The sequence below is a fragment of the Mandrillus leucophaeus genome, unplaced genomic scaffold (assembly GCF_000951045.1).
Source record: "Mandrillus leucophaeus isolate KB7577 unplaced genomic scaffold, Mleu.le_1.0 Scaffold12, whole genome shotgun sequence".
Classification (NCBI taxonomy): Eukaryota; Metazoa; Chordata; class Mammalia; order Primates; family Cercopithecidae; genus Mandrillus; species Mandrillus leucophaeus.
The window spans coordinates 3,929,459-3,949,332 of record NW_012100320.1 but is presented as its reverse complement, the minus strand read 5'-3'; the positions used below and the strand labels follow the sequence as shown (position 1 = coordinate 3,949,332).

The window sequence follows — 19,874 nt, the reverse complement described above, 5'->3', positions numbered from 1 at the left end:
AAGGGCTCGCCATAAACACAAGCTTCCCCCTTTCCTTCTCATCCTCATCACAGCCTAGCCTCTCACTTCCCATGTTACTGAGGAAAGCAGATCAGCTGCAGGGTCTCCCCCACCCTGTCTCACACACATCCAAGTGAAATCACCAGAAGTGGCATGGGACCCTGGAGAGGAAAAGCCCCTTCACAGGGAAGGTGAGAATTCAGACCCTAGGAAATGTCTTTTCCACAGATCAGCTCTGTGGAAAGAGCTGGAACACCTGGAAAGAGTGGAAACATCTACACGGCCATCTGGAAACAGCATATGAAAACACAAATGTGCATCTAGAGAGCCTGGGGAACAAAGGCCCCCATCACTGCCCTGCATGGTCCCTGTCCCTCCCGCATGTCGTCTCAGGGTGTAGAATCAGGCTGGGCTCTTGAGCATGACTGAATCCCAGAGGACATCTGCAGTCATGCACTGTGAGAGCCATTCCATGCCCGGTAGACACTCGGAGACAATGTAGCAACATGCTTGCCCTCCCTGGGATGATCGCTGCTGGCTCCTGGGCACTCGTTTCCTCACATGCCTCTCCCCTCTCAGCATGGCCGGATCATCGCTTTAGCATCAGTCTCCTCTGACCTCAGCCTGGCCTGAACATCACGTAATCCTGTTAAGACAAGTAGGCCAGCTGGAGGCTGTTGGTCATGGAGGTGCCCAGCTGGGGGCCCTCCAGTCCCATCCAAGAGAAGGTCTTTACATCAAGACTTTGCTAGAGTCAGTGATTCCTCTGGGAGTAGCCACTGATGACCCAGAGATACAGCTTTCCTCATGGGGCCCTGGCCAGAGCACCCCCAACATTCATCACCAGAAGCTGTCAGGGGCTGCAGCTTCCATTCTGCAAACCCGAGGTACTATTTTTCTAGAGCTGACATTTGGGGGTGGCCTCTCTCACAATGTCTTCTGAGGTTTACCTTGAGGAATTGCTTTTTATTTTTTCTTTTCTCTCTCTTTTTTTCTAACAGCTCCATTAGCAGCTTAATTTTTTTCTCCCTTTCTCTCTCCCTCTGTTCTTACCTTGAGGAATTCCTAAGGAAGGTTTCATCACTTGTCTTTGATGCAGCTTTTCACAGTATGGTTTATTTATTTATTTATTTAGAGATGGAGTCTCACTCTGTCGCCCAGGCTAGAGCTCAGTGGCACGATCTCGGCTCACTGCAACCTCCGCCTCCCGGATTCAAGCGATTCTCCTGCCTCGGCCTCCCGAGTAGCTGGGACTACAGGTATGTGCCACCATGCCCAGCTAATCTTTGTGTTTTTAGTAGAGGCAGGGTTTTACCATGTTGCCCAGGATGGTCTCGATTTCTTGACCTCGTGATCCACCCACCTTGGCCTCCCAAAGTGCTGGGATTACAGGTGTGAGCCACTGTGCCCAGCCTTTTTAAAAATTATTTGTTTGTTTGTTTGTTTGTTTGTTTGTTTGAGATGGAGTCTCACTCTGTAGCCTAGGCTGGAGTGCAGTGGCTCAATCTCGGCTCGCTACAACCTCCACCTCCTGAGTTCAAGCGATTCTCCTATCTCAGCCTCCCAAGCAGCTGGGATTACAGGCGCCTGCCACCAAGCCCGGCTAATTTTTTTGTATTTTATTAGAGACAAGGTTTCACCGTGTTGCCCAGGCTGGTCTCGAACTCCTGAGCTCAGGCAATCCACCTCCCTTGGCCTCCAAAAATGCTAGGATTATAGGCGTGTGCCACTGCGTCTAGCTGGTATTTTTTTTTTTTTTATTTAAACAACTGACAACCCAATATTGTCTCTGAAAAGGACTTCAGAGCCTAAAGAAAATTCTGAGCCCCCAAAATTTGTCCTTGAGCCAGAAAGGTCAGTCAGAGTGCTCCCTGGGACTCAATGGATCATTCTGTGGTGTCATATTCAGCTCAGCCCTCAGCCCTCCTGCCCAACTGCAGTCCAAGCCCTTGGCTTTTGCCCAAAGGCTAGCCTTTCCTTGATGGGCCTCCTGGCTGGGTTCCGGTTCTGCACCAGAGCCCCAGAGATGGGGGAGCTCAAGGAGAGCAGGAGGGTAGCTGAGGAGTGCCCTTTAGGGGTCTGAGATGCAGGTTGGGGGCAGTTCTTGGGGGAAGAGAAGCAGAAGGCAGGATTTGGTAAGGTGGACAGTGAGAATCTCAGCCACTGCCACCATTTGTCAAATTGGACAACAGCCCCCACTGTACTTTGGATCCTGCTCTTACCTTCGTCACCCTTAAAAGGGTGCTGGCAGTTTCCAGGGTGTCCTTTGGGATTCCTGACTTGGGGAGGAGGTAGCAGGTTTCCTAGGACTCCAGAGTTGAATATAAAGCAAAAGGAAGTACCACTAAGAACTTCTGGGCTTTGGGACCCTACAAGAGGTGCCCCCACAAGCAGCCCAGGCCAGTCAGCCTGGGCCAAGCTGCCTGGCTAGACACTCTCCATGGAACACTAGGGCTGACTCTTGGGCGGTGGGCTTTATAGGGCAGCCCCAACCCAAACCTGTGCAGAGCACACGGTACTCATAGCCTAACTGCAGGTTAACGCCTGCATTTTACAGGGAGGGACAGAGGCAGGGAAGTGGGATGTGGATACCTAAGGACCTTAGCCTCTGTGTTCCTTGTTGCCCTCTCTTGGTGAGTCCCCTGTCTTGGTCTCTACCCTCTTTCCCAGACTGTCTGACTTTTACTACTTTCCTCTGCTTATTCTCTCTTCCCACCCCCTCCTCACTGCCTCTCGGATTTTCAGGTCCCAGTTCGTCTCCAGCTGCAGGAGGGAAGGAGTGGATGGGGCAGACCACACAGGTCTGGAGAGGCCGCTTACCTTCCCTCAGGGGGTCCAGGCTGTGGAGCATAAGCTGGTAGATGGTGCTGCGGATGGTGCTGTTGTGCAGAGAGGTCGAGCTGCTCCCTCGGGTCAGCAAGGACGGGAGCTGAGCAAGAGGAGAGCCGCACAGGCCTCAGTGGGTCCCTGTCCAAGCCAGGGGAGGAACCACACGAGGGCATCACTAACCTTGCCTCTTTCCCATAAAAATCAGGGAGAAAGCACAGATGCCTTATCCTGACCTCCCCTCTTCCTCCACCTCCAACCAGGAGAGTTACACTACTTTCTTTCTCAGCCTCCCCTCAGCTCTTCCAGGACTATTTTGTTCTATATACTGAATAATTTCCCAAGGTCTCCACAGGGAGCAACCTGGTATATTAGGGATATCATGTTACCAAGGGTTTGCACATCCCTGCAGGTACACCCTCAGAAACACTCCCTCACCCACACACCACACAGACAGACCCACTGCACATGGCTACAGCCCTTTACAGTCCATATGATCACATTTTATCATTGCTCCACTCCCAGAGATAAGCAAAGCTGTGATCCCCATCTATGGAAAGGGCAAGGAAAACTCAAAGAAGCTAGGTGCCTAAGCCAAGGTCATGCGGGAAGTAAATAAAAGAGTCAGACTGGTACCCAGGTCTTCTGTGGTCTTCTGATTCCCAGTTCAGTTTGTTTGTTTCTTTTCTGCCCACGTGCTCAGAGACCCTCACAGGTATACACATACACACACACCGATACTGTACAGACACAGATGTGACCCTTATTCATAGTGACACATATAGAAATATCATCTGATTTACAATGGAACATCCAAAGACAATGCTTCCACACTTGCGCAGTCCTCCCTCCCTCCTCCTCTTCTTTCTCCCTCCTTTCTTCCCCCTCATCCCTCTGATCTGAACTCTTCTGCCATCTAGTGACTGTGGTGCCACAGTACTTCACCACAAGTTTAGAGATTTTCTTTGGATGGGGGAGGTTCTTTAGGTTCAGGTTTGGAACTCCTTTCAAAGTTCCCCATAATTCTTTGCAGATACTTCATAGTCTGTAAACAGCGAAGGCACAGTTTTTCAGAAACCTCAGACTCCTGCCCTCTCCAGTTCCCCTGCTATCTTTCTCTTAGTTCTGGGACATTCCAAAGCCATAGGCAATCCGGCTTTTATATCAATCATACAGTATTGGGCTGTACACTCAGACCTGAATTCATCTAGTCCAGTCATTTTACAGATGCAGAATCTGAAGCCCAAGGTCACACAGCAAGCTAATGGCAGAGCGGACTATAACATTTCAGACTTAGCTCCCAACTAGCACCTCCTCAAAGGCCATCTAGCGGTGAGAGTTCTCAGAAAAGGAGCCCTCTCCTCCCTTGCCTCACCCTGGCAGCGCTCCCAGGAGCTTCCTAGGCCTGAGCACAGACAGGGTCCCCAGCTCAGGGCCCCAATACCCCGGGTCTGTGACCATCCACTGAGACCCTGCAGTGTCTCCACTGTGCAGACTCCACACAGCACCCACCTTCAGCTTCTTGTTATCCTGTAGCTCATCCACCGCAATGGCCCCATCGCCCGGCTGCAAACAGGGAGAGGAGTCACAAGATGTTGTGGCGAGACCCTCACTTTCTCCCTACATCCCTCTCTCCATGAAAGTCCTCAGGTTGAAATACAGAAACGCACTCAGAGATAACCTGGTCTCAGAAAATGTTTCAACATGGTCCATCCCTCCAGTCTGACCTTCTATAATCTGGCTTCACTCTGCAATGCAGTACCCCTAGTCGAATGTGTCCACTCACCATAGTCCAGTGGCACCAGCTGTCTTTGGGTTTCTGAAATGTGCCATCCTCTTCATCCACCTCAAAACCCTCATCACAGGGCCCCTCGCCCCCCATCCATAATGCTTTTTCCCTCCTCAGGCTTCTGGTCTTCACTTAAGTGTCACCTTCCTCTGGGAAGCCATGTATAATTCTTTTATAGACCCCTGTTCTTTTCCTTCACAGCACTTTCCCCAATTTATTTGGGGAAATAAGTCAACCGCCCCACTAGCATCTTGAAGGTAGACAATTTTATTCACCACTGTGTGGCCAGCATGAGAACACTGCCCAGCACTTAGCAAGAGCTCAATAAATATTTATTAAATGAATGAATAAATGAAAATTAACTGTCCTCTAAATACACTTAATCTATTCTAACTCTTGTTCCCTTGTTCATGCCTTTTCCTCCTGCCTAAAATGCCTTCTCCGTTCCTTTCTTTCTACTCAAATCTTATCCATTTTTTATAAAATTCAGGGTGAGTTCTTGTATGAAGCTTTCCCAAATGCCCTTTCCATGCCCCCTCCCACCCTCCCTTCAGCTTACTACAATACTTCTCTCCTGGAAAGCTGTATAACAGTGAGCACATTCTGTGATACTAAAATCAGCTGTGTGCTCAGGTAAGTGCTAGTGTTTTGGGAAAGCTATGGGGCAGCCAGCTGGGAAGCGGGATAACCCTAGACAATCTAAGATGAAGAAGCATTAAGCCTATGTATTTACTGTCTGAACCACTGGCTTGCCACTTTACACTCACAGCCTTGTAATACTATTTGAACTTTTTTCAAAAAAAAGTGCTGTTTAACTTTTCACTGCATGAATTGTCTACCAGCTACATGTAGACTCTACCTTTTTTTTTTTTTTTGCCATGTAATGAACTTACAGTCATCTCTGTTTCCCTTCCTTGTGGCACAGTGTCTTACTGAGCACAGGAGGTACTCAGTAAAGGTGACCTGAATGAGTAGACACTCCCAAGTGACCTTTAGTGCTTTTGTTTTATTATTGTTGTTATTATTATTATTATTATTATTATTATTTTGAGATGGAGTCTCTATCACCCAGGCTGGAGTGCAGTGGTGCAATATCACCTCACTGCAACCTCCCCTCCTGGGTTCAAGCGATTCTCCTACCTCAGCCTCCCAAGTAGCTGGGATCACAGATGTTTGCCACCATACCCGGCTAAATTTTGTATTTTTAGTAGAGATGGGGTTTCACCATGTTGGCCAGGCTGGTATTGAACTCCTGACCTCAGTTGATCCACCCGCCTTGGCCTCCCAAAGTGCTGGGATTACAGGCATGAGCCACTGCGCTCAGCCTCATTATTTTTTTACAGAGTTTTGCTCTGTTGCCCAGGCTGGAGTGGAGTAGCACGATCATGGCTCATTGTGGCCTTGACCTCTTGGGCTCAAGCCATCTTCCCACCTCAGCCCCCCAAGTAGCTGGGACTACAGGCATGTACTATGACACCTGGCTAGTTTTTGTATTTTTTGTAGAGATGGGGTTTCACCATGTTGCCCAAGCTGGTCTCAAACTGTGCTCAAGTGACTCACCCACGTCTGCCTTCCAAAATGCTGGTATTACAGGTGTGAGTGACTGGCTACTTTTTTTGTTTTTTTGTAGAGACTGGGTCTCTCTATGCTGTCCAGGCTGGTCTCAAACTCCTGGGGTCAAGCAGTCCTCCTGCTTCACCCCCACAAAGTGATGGGATCACAGGTGTGAGCCAGCACATCCAGCCTTTAGTGTTATCTTTAAGTAGCAGGATCACAAATGGCTGCCCTCAGCAATCGTCTTTACCTTCTCATTGCTTCCCTCACCCCACCAACCTCCATGGCTAAACAAGAACTGAACTTGCTGCACTCCCTTCTTTGTTCAGCTCAGAAAATACAGAAAATACTGCTTGATCTAGGGCCACTCACCCATCCCTTCAACTTATTCATTCATTCAGTTCTTATTTACTGAGAACCTGCTATACTATTTATATGGTGCTATTCTGGTGGCTTTAGGGATACAAAGATGCTTAGGACATGGATTCTGTGTCCAGAAAGAAATTGAGGCCAGTGATAACACAGATGCACGACAAAGAAGAATGTGGTTCCTGAAATAAAAGGCATAGATAGGTGCTATGCTAGGATGGGCAAGGAAGCTTTCTGAAGTAGGTAGAATTTGAGTAAGCTTTGAAGGATTGGGGGAGGTTTGAATGCTTGAATACACATTGCTAAATGAATGAATGAACATAAAAATGAATGAAACAGAGTATAAACAACAAATCTGCATATGAAGGGGGCACTGTGCATTTTAAGAAATCCCCTCAACTCTTTCATGACACGCCTATAAGTTAACTGGGATATAAGAGGCTACAGCACTGACCCCATTGGCCCAGCCATCTCACTATTTCTCACATCTAACCCTCACCCAAAGAGTTATCTTTCTTTTTTCTTTTTTGAGTCAGAGTCTCACTTTGTCGCCAGGCTGCAGTGCAGTGGCACGATCTCGGCTCACTGCAACCTCTGCCTCCCGGGTTCAAGTGATTCTCCTGCCTCAGCCTCCCAAGTAGCTGGGACTACAGGTGCGCACCACCAGGCCCAGCTAATTTTTGTATTTTTAGTAGAGACTGGGTTTCACCATATTGGTCGGGATGGTCTCGATCTCCTGACCTAGTGATCCACCCGCCTCGGCCTCCCAAAGTGCTGGGATTACAGGCATGAGCCACTGCGCCTGGCCAAGAATTCTCTTTAGAGGCAAAGAAAGAACTGTGAGGGTCCTGTCTACACTCTGGGGTGAAAGGTTCTGTACACCGAGGGGTAGGAGAGACTGATCTTTGCCCCATGGTGCACACCCCTAATGGTTTCTCTGCCATTCAGATTTATTCAAGCCAAAATACCTTTCTAAGGATTCATCATTCATGGCTAATTTCAGAATGCACTTTTAACTTTCTGAAGTCTTTCACATCCATTTTCTTATTTAATATGACTAACTCTGAAATAGACAACACTCATATTATTGTAGCTATTTTGCCAGATGAGAAAACTGAGATGTAGAATGATTCCATCACTTACCCACACTCACAAAGATGGTGACAGAATCCTGTCTTCTCTTTTTTTTCTTTTTGTTTAGAACCCTGATCTTATCTCCCTTCAGTTTTTTCTTTTTTTTTTTTCTTTGGTGCTTTTGATTTGGTTTTACTAAATCCCATTTATTTTCCCAAGCGTGAATAAGGAAATGAGGTCAAATCTATATTCCCTCGTGGCTCTATTTCATATTTCGACATTTCAGGCAAATGGACATGAATGTTCGTCAACATTTGGGTGTGGCGAGATGTTGAAAAGGGCATATTCAGAAAGCACCTACTTGCCAGTGCTGTTACTCATAAGTGAACTCATGAGTAACAGCACTGGCAAGTAGGTGCTTTCTGAATATGCCCTTTTCACGAACACATTCACCTCTCACATCACAACATTCTCCCTGCTCTTTCTTCAGCCCAGTTACCCCCACTTTCTTCTCCTCACAATTAGCAAGAGGCTGAGGCAACAGAAGAGGATGTCTTCATGCCTCTTGCTGAAGATGAGCAATGGGATCCTTTGCAGCTGTTTATAGGAACTTCAGGTGGAAAACCATGGTAGCCCCTAGATGGCTTGTCCTCCTGACCTCCATTTGCTATTTCCCACTGATACAGCAATTCCTCTTCTCAATCATCCATAACACATTTCCTGAACTACACATGTTAGTCTTAAATTTTTAAAAAACATTTATTCAACAAATATTTATTGAATCCCTTGTCCGAGCCCTACCTTCACCCAGATTCTCTCAGATAGAACACACTTCACTTTAGCCCTTCACTGAATACAGTATTACACCCCAATCCACTCCATTTGTCTATCCTGGAAACCCAGAAGTTTACCCAAATTCCTCCCTCTCCCTCACAGCCCACACCCAATTAGCTGTCAGACCTCCTTCCTGAGAGTTCTCACATTTCACCTTGTCTCTGCACTCTCCTGCCTGCAGTCCTGCACAGCCTCCTGACTTCTGATCTGTTCCTCTTCCAGTACATTCACCACCCCTTAGCCAGAGTGGGTTTCTGAGCAAAGCACATCATGTCCCTCCCAACACACTGGGAGCCCCACTGTCACCCAGTAAGAGTCCAAACTCCTTAACTTAGCGCAGCCTCCTGCTTACTTGCAGTCCAGTATTGTCCAATAGAAATATAATGCAAGCCATATATGTAATTTTAATTTTTTAGTAGCCACATTTTTTAAAAGTAAAAGAAACAAGTGAAATTACTTTTTTTTACTTTTTTAGACGGAGTCTCACTCTGTCACCCAGGCTGGAGTGCAGTGGCGAGATCTCGGCTCACCGGAACCTCTGCCTCCCCGGTTCAAGCGATTCTCCTGCCTCAGCCTCCCGAGTAGCTGGGATTACAGGCGCCTGCTACCACACCCGGCTAATTTTTGTATTCTTAGTAGAGACGAGGTTTCACCATGTTGACCAGGCTGGTGTCAAACTCCTGACCTCAGATGATCCACCCACCTCAGCCTCCCAAAGTGCTGGAATTACAGGAGTGAGGCACTGTGCCCTGCCATGAAATTAATTTTAATAATTACACTTTAATCTGATATGCCTGAAATACAATTTCAACATGTAATTAATATTACAAATATTGGGGTGTTTTACATCCATTTTTTCAGACTAAGCCTTTGAAACCCAGTGTATATATTAAACTCATAGCACATCACGAATCGGACTAGCTGCATTTCCAGGGCTCAACAGCTGTATGCAGCTGGTGGCTACAGTCTCTTCTTGCCCTCTCATTTCTCTGGTTTTTGCACATGCCTACGAGACTCCCTAGCCCTTCTATAGCCAGTGAATTCCTGCTTGTCCTTCAAGATTCACCTAAGTATCCCCGCCCCTAGGAAGCCTTCCCTGACCCTCTGGTCTGTTGAGATGTCGGCCCTCTGCAGTACTAAATCCCTCAGCATTTACCTATACCATTACACATGACAGTGTAAACTACTGCTTGACTTATCTGCCTTTCCCACTGAGAAGGATTTACCATGGAGATGATGAAGCTTAAGCTTCAGGGCTCATCACTCTCCTACACAAATCCCTTCCAAGGCCTGCACCTAATTTTGTGGCAATAGTTTTATATTCTTTTTCTTAGTGAGTATCGGGCCCCACAAAACCTAGACTAACTCCACCTCCTCCATTAGACTAAGCTCCTTGAGAGCTGGAACTGTGCTTTATTCAGACCTATCACAGGCCAGACCTATCACAGGCCTCATACAAAGATGTTCAATGAATGTTTGCTGAATGAATGTTGGGGTTCTTCAGGGATTACTACCAGACTATCTCTCTTTCAGATTAGCATCAGCCAATTCTTGATTTTAATTATCATACATTCGTTGGTGATTCACAGTTTTCTGTTTCCAGCCCAGACTTTGTTCCTGGGCGTCAGACTCATTTGTGCCACTGCCTCCCAGATATATCCACTTGGAAGTGACCTAAGCACCCAAACTCACTATTCCAAAGTGGGAACTCTTGAGTCTCCCTAAACTTATTATTCTTTCTCAGTGGATGGCACTACCATCCACCCTGCTGCTCAAGCCAAAAAGATCAGCAGCATCCTTGATTTTCCTGATTCTCTCATCCTCCATATCCACTTCACACCAAGTCCAGATAATTCTGTCTTAAAACATTCACAAATACATACACATATAAACAGCCCACAACAGCCTCCTAACTGGACTCCCTGCTTCCACTCTTGCACACCTACAATTCATTCTCTACTCAGCAGCTAGGGCGGACTCTCATTACTTCATTCACCTGTTGAGCTTGAAATAAAATCCAGGCTGGGTGTGATGGCTCACACCTGTAATCCCAGCACTTTGGGAGGCCAAGGCGGGCAGATCACAAAGTCAAGAGATCAAGACCATCCTGGCCAACATAGTGAAACCCCCGTCTCTACTAAAAATACAAAAATTAGCTGGGTGTGGTGGCGTGCACCTGTAACCCCAGCTACTTGGGAGGCTGAGGCAGGAGAATCGCTTGAACCCAGGAGGTGGAGGTTGCAATGAGCCGAGATTGCGCCACTGCACTCCAGCCTGGCGACAGAGTGAGACTTTGTCTCAAAAATAAAAATAAAATAAAATCCAAACTCTGTATCTGATGCACAGAATAATAATCTGATGCAAAAGTAATCGCGATTTTTGCCATTAAAAGCAAAAGTAATGGCAAAAACCACGATTACTTTTGCACCAAACTAATAGCTCCCACCCTCTTCTCCAGTGGTATTCTGAACCCCTCTCCCTATTACTAACCACACTGGCCTTTATTCTTTCCTCTAATGTGCCAAGCTCTCTTTTCCAGCTCTGAGCTTTTGCAAATGCTGTTCCCCCTTCCAGAAATTCTTGTCAAAGGCCATGGGGTGGTTTCCCTTCTCATTCTGCAGATCTCTATTTGAAATTATCCTCCAAGAGACCTCCCCCACTCTCCCTCACTAAAGGGGGCCCACTATTATTTACAATCACTCTCTATTACTTGCCGTGTTTATTTCCTTTACAGCATTTGTCATATGCTGAAATTAACATCTTAGTTTATTTTACTTGTTTATCATCCATATGTCCACTCCCTCACACTAAAAAAAATTCTGTTGGCTGTGTATTTCCAATTCAGGTGGCAGAGCATCTAGACATTATGCTGTTCTCTGTAGAACACCATGAATATCTAGTTTCATATTGAATCCCATCACATGCACTAGGAGAAAATATTACTGTAACGCATGTAAAATCTCAACTACAAGCTTACACATATCCATGAAAACAACAAACTGTTAAACTAGATGTGATCAGATGTTTGAGTTTTTCTGTTAATATTTGTTTCTTATGCATCCATTTTGTCATCTGCTAGCACCCACTAGCAGGTGAACATCGAAAGCTTAAGATTTTTTTTTAAATATTGTGGTTAGGTTTTGGTTTTGTTTTGTTTTGAGACACAGTCTTGCTCTGTTGCCCAGATCGGAGTGTAGTGGCATGACCTCAGCTCACTGCAATTTGCGCCTCCTGGGTTCCAGCAATTCTCCTGCCTCAACCTCCCAAGAAACTGCAATTACAGGTGTGTGCCACCATGCCCAGCAAATTTTTGTATTTTTAGTAGAGATGAGGTTTCACCTTGTTGGCCAGGCTGGTCTTGAACTCCTGGCCTCACGTGATCCACCCACCTCGGCCTCCCAAAGTGCTGGGATTACAGCCGTGAGCCACCGCTCCTGGTCAAAAGATTAAGAAAATTTTATGAAGAGAAACCCTAAAATTGAGCATTCTACTCTAGCATCTTTTCCTGACAATTTGAGGGAAGCTGATTATTATTCAAAGAGTCGAAGAAGGGAACCCCTCAGCCCAGGCTAGGGTGGGCCCTTTGGCAGCACAGTGAGTTCCAGCTGCTTCCTGCACACAGCCCCTTGCCTCGAAAGCAGGTAGCTGGCTCTACAGGTCACTGATAGAAGCCCTTAGGATAAATGCCAACCCTGATAAGAAAGGGGAGGACCAGTCCCTAAACAGGTAGCAGGTTTGTCTGCTTGAGGTCTTGTTGATTGGTTTAATTTTTAAAATCCTGCCAGGGACCCGGTGCGGTGGCTCACACCTGTAATCCCAGCACTTTGGGAGGTCAAGGTGAGAGGACTGCTTGAAGCCAGGAGTTTGAGACCAACCTGAGTAACATAGCGAGACACACCCCCAGATCCTCCCCACACCCTACCCTCTCTACAAAAAGTTTTTGAAATTAGCTGGGTGTGGTGGCATGCACATGTAGTCCCAGCTACTCAGGAGGCTGAGGAGGGAGATTGCCTGAGTCTGGGAGGTCAAGGCTGTAGTGAGTCGTGCTTGTGCCACTGCACTCCAGCCTGGGCGAGAGAGCAAGACCTTGTCTCAAAAATAAATAAATAAGTGTTTCCAGGATGAAAATAGCCCCGAGTGCATTTAGGAGAGAATGGCAGACTTTTCCCCAGGAGTATTCTAGAGGGAAGAGTGTGGGTATGGAGCTTTCAAAGGAGCCCCAACTAGGCTCTTTTCTCTGCTTTGCATCCCTTTTTGCCATCGGCTTTCCACAGGACTGTCTTGCTAATCATACACCTCATGCAGATGGCTGGTGCTTCCTGGCTAATCTAGTCAAGTATGAAGAAGGGCCCCTGCTGTCCTTCAAATACCAATAAGGCTTTTCAGCCAGCCTAGTGCCTCCGCTTTGCTGTCTGTTGGCTTTCCGTGACTATGCATGGTCAAGGCATGTCAGAGATTTATCATTTTTGGCCAGAACAAATACACTGAGAGCTTCAAAACCAAGTATACTTGAAAACTAAGTTTCAGAGAGAGAGCCTGTGCTCAGAATTAGACTGTGTTGATAACTATGCAAACATTTACCATTTCCTTATTGGGGTCATAAAAGGTATCCTCAAACCAATATATGTCAATCTGACAATATTGTCCAAAATATTTTTAGCTTTGAATTTTTTTCAGCCAGTGTCAACAGTGAGACTCTAAAATACTTACTATATGTCTATGTTCGATGCTAAGTCCTTTATTTTTTTCTGGAAATATTCTTAAGTAAATTCTGATTAGAATCACTCCTAAAACACCTTTATCCTTATTCTAGATAATCAGGGCAGAATAAACAGTAAAGTGAAAGATCCTCAGATTCTGAGCTGTTGAGCTCAGAAATTCAACAGCTATCAGGTGGGTGAATATCCAGTAATAAAATGGATTGTTCTCTGCTGATTGTGTTTCCAAGTTGCTCAGGAAGAAGAATACCTGCAAATATGTTGCTCTTTGTAAAATACCATGTGGCCATTCCAATTAGTTTATTTATTATCTGTAGCTGCTTTCACACTACAAGGACAGAGTTCAGTAGCTTTGACAGAGACTATATGGCTTGCAAATCCTAAAATATTTACTGTCTGGACTTTTACAGAAAAAGTTTGCCAACTTCTGCATAGCTCATCCATTCACTTTACAGATGAGGAACCTAAGGCCTGTTTGAAAAGCAAAGTAACTTTGTAGCATTTTGCCCAGGGTTCACTTCACTGCAGTTAATTTTCTCTAGGCTTGTCCCTTCTACTGGATACAATCTTTTTATTTCCCACACTGGCTTTCATTTAACTTAATAATAATGGTTTGTTGTATTGCATTGACTTGCCCAGGGTAACAGGAATAGTCAGCAGTGGAACATGGCTTAAAACCCAAATATACTGATTCCTGATCAATGGTAGGGATCACCAAGTAGCTGTGTAACTTTGGCTGAGTTAATTATCCTCTCTGAGCCTCAGTTTCCTCATCTGCAAGATGAAGGTAATCTATTCCTTGTATGGTTTTATGAGAAATTGTTAAGACAATGTATGTATGGAATAGGCTCTCTGTAAGCATGCATTCTCAACCCCTGACTCCTTTGTCTCACTAAACTCGAGTTCTGGAACTTTTGGGATTACCTGAGGAAAATGAACTAAATACTTACGGAACTTCTTCTAAGAACAAGACACTGGGCTTGGCCCTTTAGGAGGTACAAAAATTAGTGCCCCATCTAGTGGCAGTGATAAGCCTGATGTGACCAGACTTATGATCTGGCTAAAGGGAAATAAGGCATCCTTGAAGGGGTGATGACATTTAAAAAATGCTAAAGAGGCCAGGTATGGTGGTTCATGACTGTAATTTCAGCAATTTGGGAAGCTGAGGCAGGAGGATCACTTAAGACCAGGAGTTTAAGACCAGCCTGGGCAACATGGTGAGGCGCCCATCTCTACAAAATATTAAAAATTAGCTAGGCATGGTGGCACATCCCAGCTACTAGGGAGGCTGAGGTGGGGACTGCTTGAGCCCAGGAGTTCTAGGCTGCAGTGAGCTATGAGTGCACCAGTCTACTCCAGCCTGGGCAACAGAACAAGACCCTGTCTCTTAAAAAAAAAAAATTCATACTGAATCTATTTTGACAAATAAGAACAGAGATGTAATCATCCCTGTGCTTACTAATTGGCAAGGAGTTGCTACTAAAGCCCTCGAAGAGTCCCTTCAGTAGGTTATGTATTCTCTTTTGAAATCAAGATTATGCTTCATTTGTCCCGCAAGCTTTTCTTTGATGGTCTAACTCAGATCAAATGGAAAGTTCAGAGTTTGTGGAGACTCAATAAAAGCAGAATTATTATGAGGGACTAGGAAGCAAGTCAGAGGCACTTTGGAAACTGCTGGCCTGTTGTACACCAAAGTATTAGGCATTTTCTTCAGAGGAGAATACCAGGACTTCATGGCCACCCCTGAGAACTTAGCAAGGCCTGCCCTAAGAACTGCATTAGGAGAGAGGTTCCTGTTTCCTTGTATTAAATTCTGTAATGCTCTAAGCCTCTCTTTCTTTTTGAAGTCTTTGGCTTCATGGAGGATAGTCTGGTGGGAAATAGCACTGAATGGGGAGTTAGAAGACTGGGTTCCTGTTCCAGTTCTGATACCTGCTAGTTGTATGACCCTGGGCGGGATATTTCCTTTTTGGACCATCTGCAAATGACACAATAGAAGCTCAATTGACCAGATCAGACACATAACCATTGCGTTGGGTCCTGACAGAACTGAACTCACTTGGACATGGGACATTATCATAGAATGCTAGAGTTAGACAGGACCTTTCAGCGATTAGTTGGATTCTATCATTTCTCCTAGAGAGGGCAAAGGACCTGTCTATGGTCACACAATTCATTAGAGGCAGAATCAGATTAGAACCCAGGTTTCCTGGCTCTCTGTTCCATGCTTTGGCCAGAACAACATGTTATCTAAAAAGTCTAAAGGAAGTGCATTTAATCTCCCTTGCCTCACATATCTCACAGACACATTGCTGAGTTTGGTCTCCATCCTGCTCACTCATCAAAACTGCTCTGGATTAAGTAGCTAAGTCCTTCCACTCCGCATGCAAAATTCTGCTCACACCAGCAGCTTCTCTGAGACCTGGAATAGGCAGGCTGTGAGCCAACCCTTACCCAAACTCACTCTTTAGGAGCAGGAGAGAAGTAGGGTCTGTGTTCGCTAAGGTACCCTCACTTTAGAGTCTCAAGGAACAAAAAACTTGGAATGATCCGGGTGTGGTGGTATGTGCCTGTAGTCCCAGTTACTCCCAACCCAAAAAACCCAAAAAATTTTGGAATGAATTTTCAGAGATCACTTCTGCAATTAATCATCTTCCAGGTTATTGAATCATCCAATGAATTTAACAAGAAGGTCCCTCAAGTGAGCAGAGAAGTTCTTGGAAAGGAACTCATGGGTCAGGAGAAAGCCCTAGGATTGGTGCTCCTGGTGTCTGGTCTCCAATGCGCACAGAGTGAGGGGCTCTGCCCCCAGGACTAGCTTGTCAGTGGATGAACAGAGCTCCCATCTTTTCTAATATTTTCAGAACAAAACAGAAATATAAAAGCTTCCCCCTTCTCAGACCCCATCCAAGTCTGGAATGTGAGCTAACGGGATTAAATGAAAATGAGGGTGCTAGCTAAACCCTGAACGCCATGTACATGGAAGAGATTATCATTTTTCCTCGCCTGGCATCTTCTTGGACATTCTCCAAAGCCCAACTCAAATGTCATTTCCAAACACCTGGTCATACCAACCCGAGCTCAAATCTTGGTTCCACTGCCTATTTGCGGTGTGACCTTGAACATGTGGTTTAACGTCTTTAGGCTTCAGTTTCCTCTCCTGCAAATGGGGATCATAATATGACCAGTTTATAGGGTGATTAAGGGTTGAGCCAATGTCATGGCTACAAAGGCCCCAGCACAGTGCCTGGCAGAGAATAGGTACTCTATAAATGTTGAATAAATAGTAAGGGAACCAGAGCATTCATCTCTTGAGGTCTGATCCAGCACCTTCTCTTCAGGTCCTGGCTTCGCCACATCCTTTCATGTCAAAGGGGCTAGAGAAGCCTGAGCCAATTTGTCCTTACCTTGCTGAGGTCTCCTAAGGCCATGACCTTAGCCGCTGGCCTCCTGCTGAGCTGCTCCTTCACCCAGGCCTCGATTTGCTTGTTCCACTTCATGGTGAACACATAGAAGGCATAGGCCAGCAGCAGCAGCAGGCTCTCCCACCAGGCAATAAGGCTGTCCAGGAAGAAGAGGATGAGCATTATCAGGTCAAGGATGTAGAAGGAGACATCACGGAATAAGGGCCACCAGGTGAGGTTGAGGATCTCTCGGGAGAAGAGGGAACAAGTGCCAATGACAAAGAGAATGTTGAACACAGCAGAGCCCACAATGGTACCGATGCCCACGTTGCTGTGGGAAATGAAGACACCGATGAGGGAGGTGAAGAGCTCAGGAGCAGAGCCTCCAGCAGCCATGAATGTGGCGCCTGCCACATCCTCGGAGATCTGCAGCTTGTCTGTGATGACACCTAGGGCTGGAACGAAGTACTCATCGCAAACAATGGCCAAGGCCACAAACACATACATCATGCCAAAAATGTGCAGGACCACCCAGCCCTGCCGCCGCTCCTCCACACTGAACAGATCTGGGGGGTACTCTCCCTTCGGGGGGAGGTCTGGCAAGATGGGAGGCAGCACTGAGGGACTGGGACTGAGCTCCTCTGGGAGCAGGGCCGTTGTGAGGCTTGGGGAGGGAGTGGTGGGCATGGCTGGGGTTGGCTTCACAACCACACAGTGATGGACCTGCGTGGTCGGCTTTGCCCTGACTGTGGGGGTTGTTGAGGTGCTGGGTGCTGTGTAAGGTTTCTTTGCCAGCCTCCAGACTGTGGTTGGGGCTGTTTCGATGGCTGACACACTGGTCCTCAGTGAGGGATTCCTAACACTCCAGGCAGCAGTGAAGGCTTTGGTTTCTGATGGGTTGCTGCCTGTCATGGTGCTTATTGTCACCTGCCCCTCAGAGGTGGCTGGGGTATGCGTCAGGACTGTTCCCTGGGGAGTCTTCAGGTTGTTCTTTCCCACTAACCCCGAGGGATGGGCTGAGCTGTTACTTTCCACTCTTCTGGGGGGAGACAGATTGTTTTTTTCCACGATGCTCCTTGGAGAAGTCAAGACGTTTGTTTCTACCTCATGTGTCAGAAAAGTTGGGGTGCTATCAACCATTCCCTTCAGAGTGGTTGGGGTGGTTTCCTCCATTATTCTCTTAAGAGAGTTGGTTTCCAGTATTTTATAGGTTGTTGTAATGTCACTGTCCTTCACTGTTGTTCTGGGGGTGATCGCATGGCTTGTTTCCGTTGTCATGAATGTGGATGAAGCGTAAGTGCCTACTCTTCTACCACGTGGGGAAGGAGTATACTTCACCTTTTCCCTGACTTGAGTTGGGCTGTAGCTCTTCATTTCTCCTGTGGGTGTTGGGGTATACTTTTTTACTATTTGTCTGCTTGAAGTTGAGGTGTAGTAAGTCAGTGTTCTGCTGGACGTTGGGGTGTCTTCCTTCCTTCTTTCTGTACCTGCTGCTGTTGGGCTATAATTATTCTTGGTTGTTGTTGGGATCATCTTGGCTGTCCTTTTAGGAATATCGGGAATATTCTCCACTGTCACGCTCAGTGTTGCTTCATCACTGCCCACTGAGGCTTGGGGTACCAGCATCTCGCCCCCCATTTCAGAGTTAGGTTTTGGAGGGTTGCTGCTCACCATCATCATCTCTTCACTGGGGAGGTCCCGGCTGGCCAGTTTTACAGGCTGATGAGAAGAGACTGCTGCCCACAATGAGGAAAGGCCCCGGGGTCCTCTAAGGTGCTGGTAGGTAGAACTGATGATCAACATTCCCAGTAGGAAGAGGAGGCGACTCCAAGGAAGCCGCTTTGTCCGGAGTAACCGCCTATCTTGCGGCCCCATCCTGATCAATTTCCCCATGCTGGCCAGTTATATCTGGTTACAGAAGGCCTCTCATTCTGTCCTAAGATGGAGGCTACTCTGGGATTCAGGTTGGTGATCAGAGATTTCTCCATGAAGCCCAGCCAGGGGGTATCCACAAACCTAGATGGTAGAAAAAGAGATTATTTACCACTAGGAGGAGATCTGGGATCCATAACAGCCTCATATGGAAAAAAGTGATAATAGAAGCCCCAGGAACACAAAAGTATAATGCATGGGGTCTTTGCAAGAGTAAACTACTCCTGTCCCCTGCTCCAGAGGAAAATGCCTACTCTTAAGAGAAAGAGTACCTAGGGGGCCTCTGTACTATGTAGGCCTGCCAGCAGCCTAGGTTCCTGAGCTGGGGCCTGAGTGCTCTATGGAGTCTCCCTGGGCTCTCAGCAAAAGATCTGCCAGTACTCTTCAGGTCCAAGCCTAAGATGCTGGGAGCTCAGTCATCCATAGCTGGTGCCAGGCCACAGGTCTCACCTTATCAAAGGCAGGAAGGGCCGGGCGCGGTGGCTCAAGTCTGTAATTCCAGCACTTTGGGAGGCCGAGACGGGCGGATCACGAGGTCAGGAGATCGAGACCATCCTGGCTAACACGGTGAAACCCCGTCTCTACTAAAAAAAATACAAAAAACTAGCCGGGTGCGGTGGTGGGCGCCTGTAGTTCCAACTACTCCGGAGGCTGAGGCAGGAGAATGGCGTGAACCCGGGAGGCGGAGCTTGCAGTGAGCTGAGATCCGGCCACTGCACTCCAGCCTGAGCGGTAGAGCGAGACTCCGTCTCAAAAAAAAAAAAAAAAAAAAAAGGCAGGAAGGAGGTAGGGAGATATGGCTTTAAGCTATAGACAAAAAGAGGCAGTAGTGGAGGGCATTGCCAGGGACATTAAGGCTCCATGTATTTTTTTGGACTGACTTAAAACAATTCCACCATCCAGAGTGGGCAAAGCTTAAAAGTTAATGTTATAGAGCTTCCCAGAGAATACAGCATGGTGGGAGGATCATGGGAAATGGAGTTGAAAGCCTAGACTCCCTGTTCTGCTGCTTACCAGCTGTGTCATCCTGGACAGGCTGAGCCTTGGTGCCTCATCTGTGAAATGGGCATAACATATATATTGGTTATGCAAATATAATCTCTGGAAGGACAATTGGGGAAGGGAAACTGAGGATCAAAGGTCAGAAGGTGACTTATTTTCACTGTATAGTCTGTTAGTTTGACCTTTTTATCATGTGCATGTTATAATATTTTTAATTTAATTTAAATTAAATTAGAATATGAATAATAACAGTGTCACAGGAATGTTGAGAGAGTAAAAACATATAAAAAGCATTGAACAGGCCAGGCATGGTGGCTCACGCCTGGAATCCCAGCACTTTGGGAGGCTGAGGCGGGCAGATCACTTGAGGTC

The 19,874-nt window shown here is 46.6% G+C and overlaps 1 protein-coding gene across 2 annotated transcripts in view; it reads right to left on the bottom strand.

Moving 5' to 3' along the window:
• SLC24A1 (solute carrier family 24 (sodium/potassium/calcium exchanger), member 1) overlaps nucleotides 1–19,874 on the bottom strand; it is a 45,049-nt gene that overhangs the window by 13,491 nt on the left and 11,684 nt on the right. For both annotated transcript variants that reach the window (XM_011968249.1, XM_011968241.1), the window contains 3 exons: nucleotides 16,572–18,584; nucleotides 4,339–4,392; nucleotides 2,821–2,929 (listed from right to left, as the gene is read on the bottom strand). In XM_011968249.1, coding sequence (XP_011823639.1) covers nucleotides 2,821–2,929; nucleotides 4,339–4,392; nucleotides 16,572–18,461 — 2,053 coding nt within the window. In that variant the 5' untranslated portion in view covers nucleotides 18,462–18,584. The remainder of the gene's footprint in view (nucleotides 1–2,820; nucleotides 2,930–4,338; nucleotides 4,393–16,571; nucleotides 18,585–19,874) is intronic.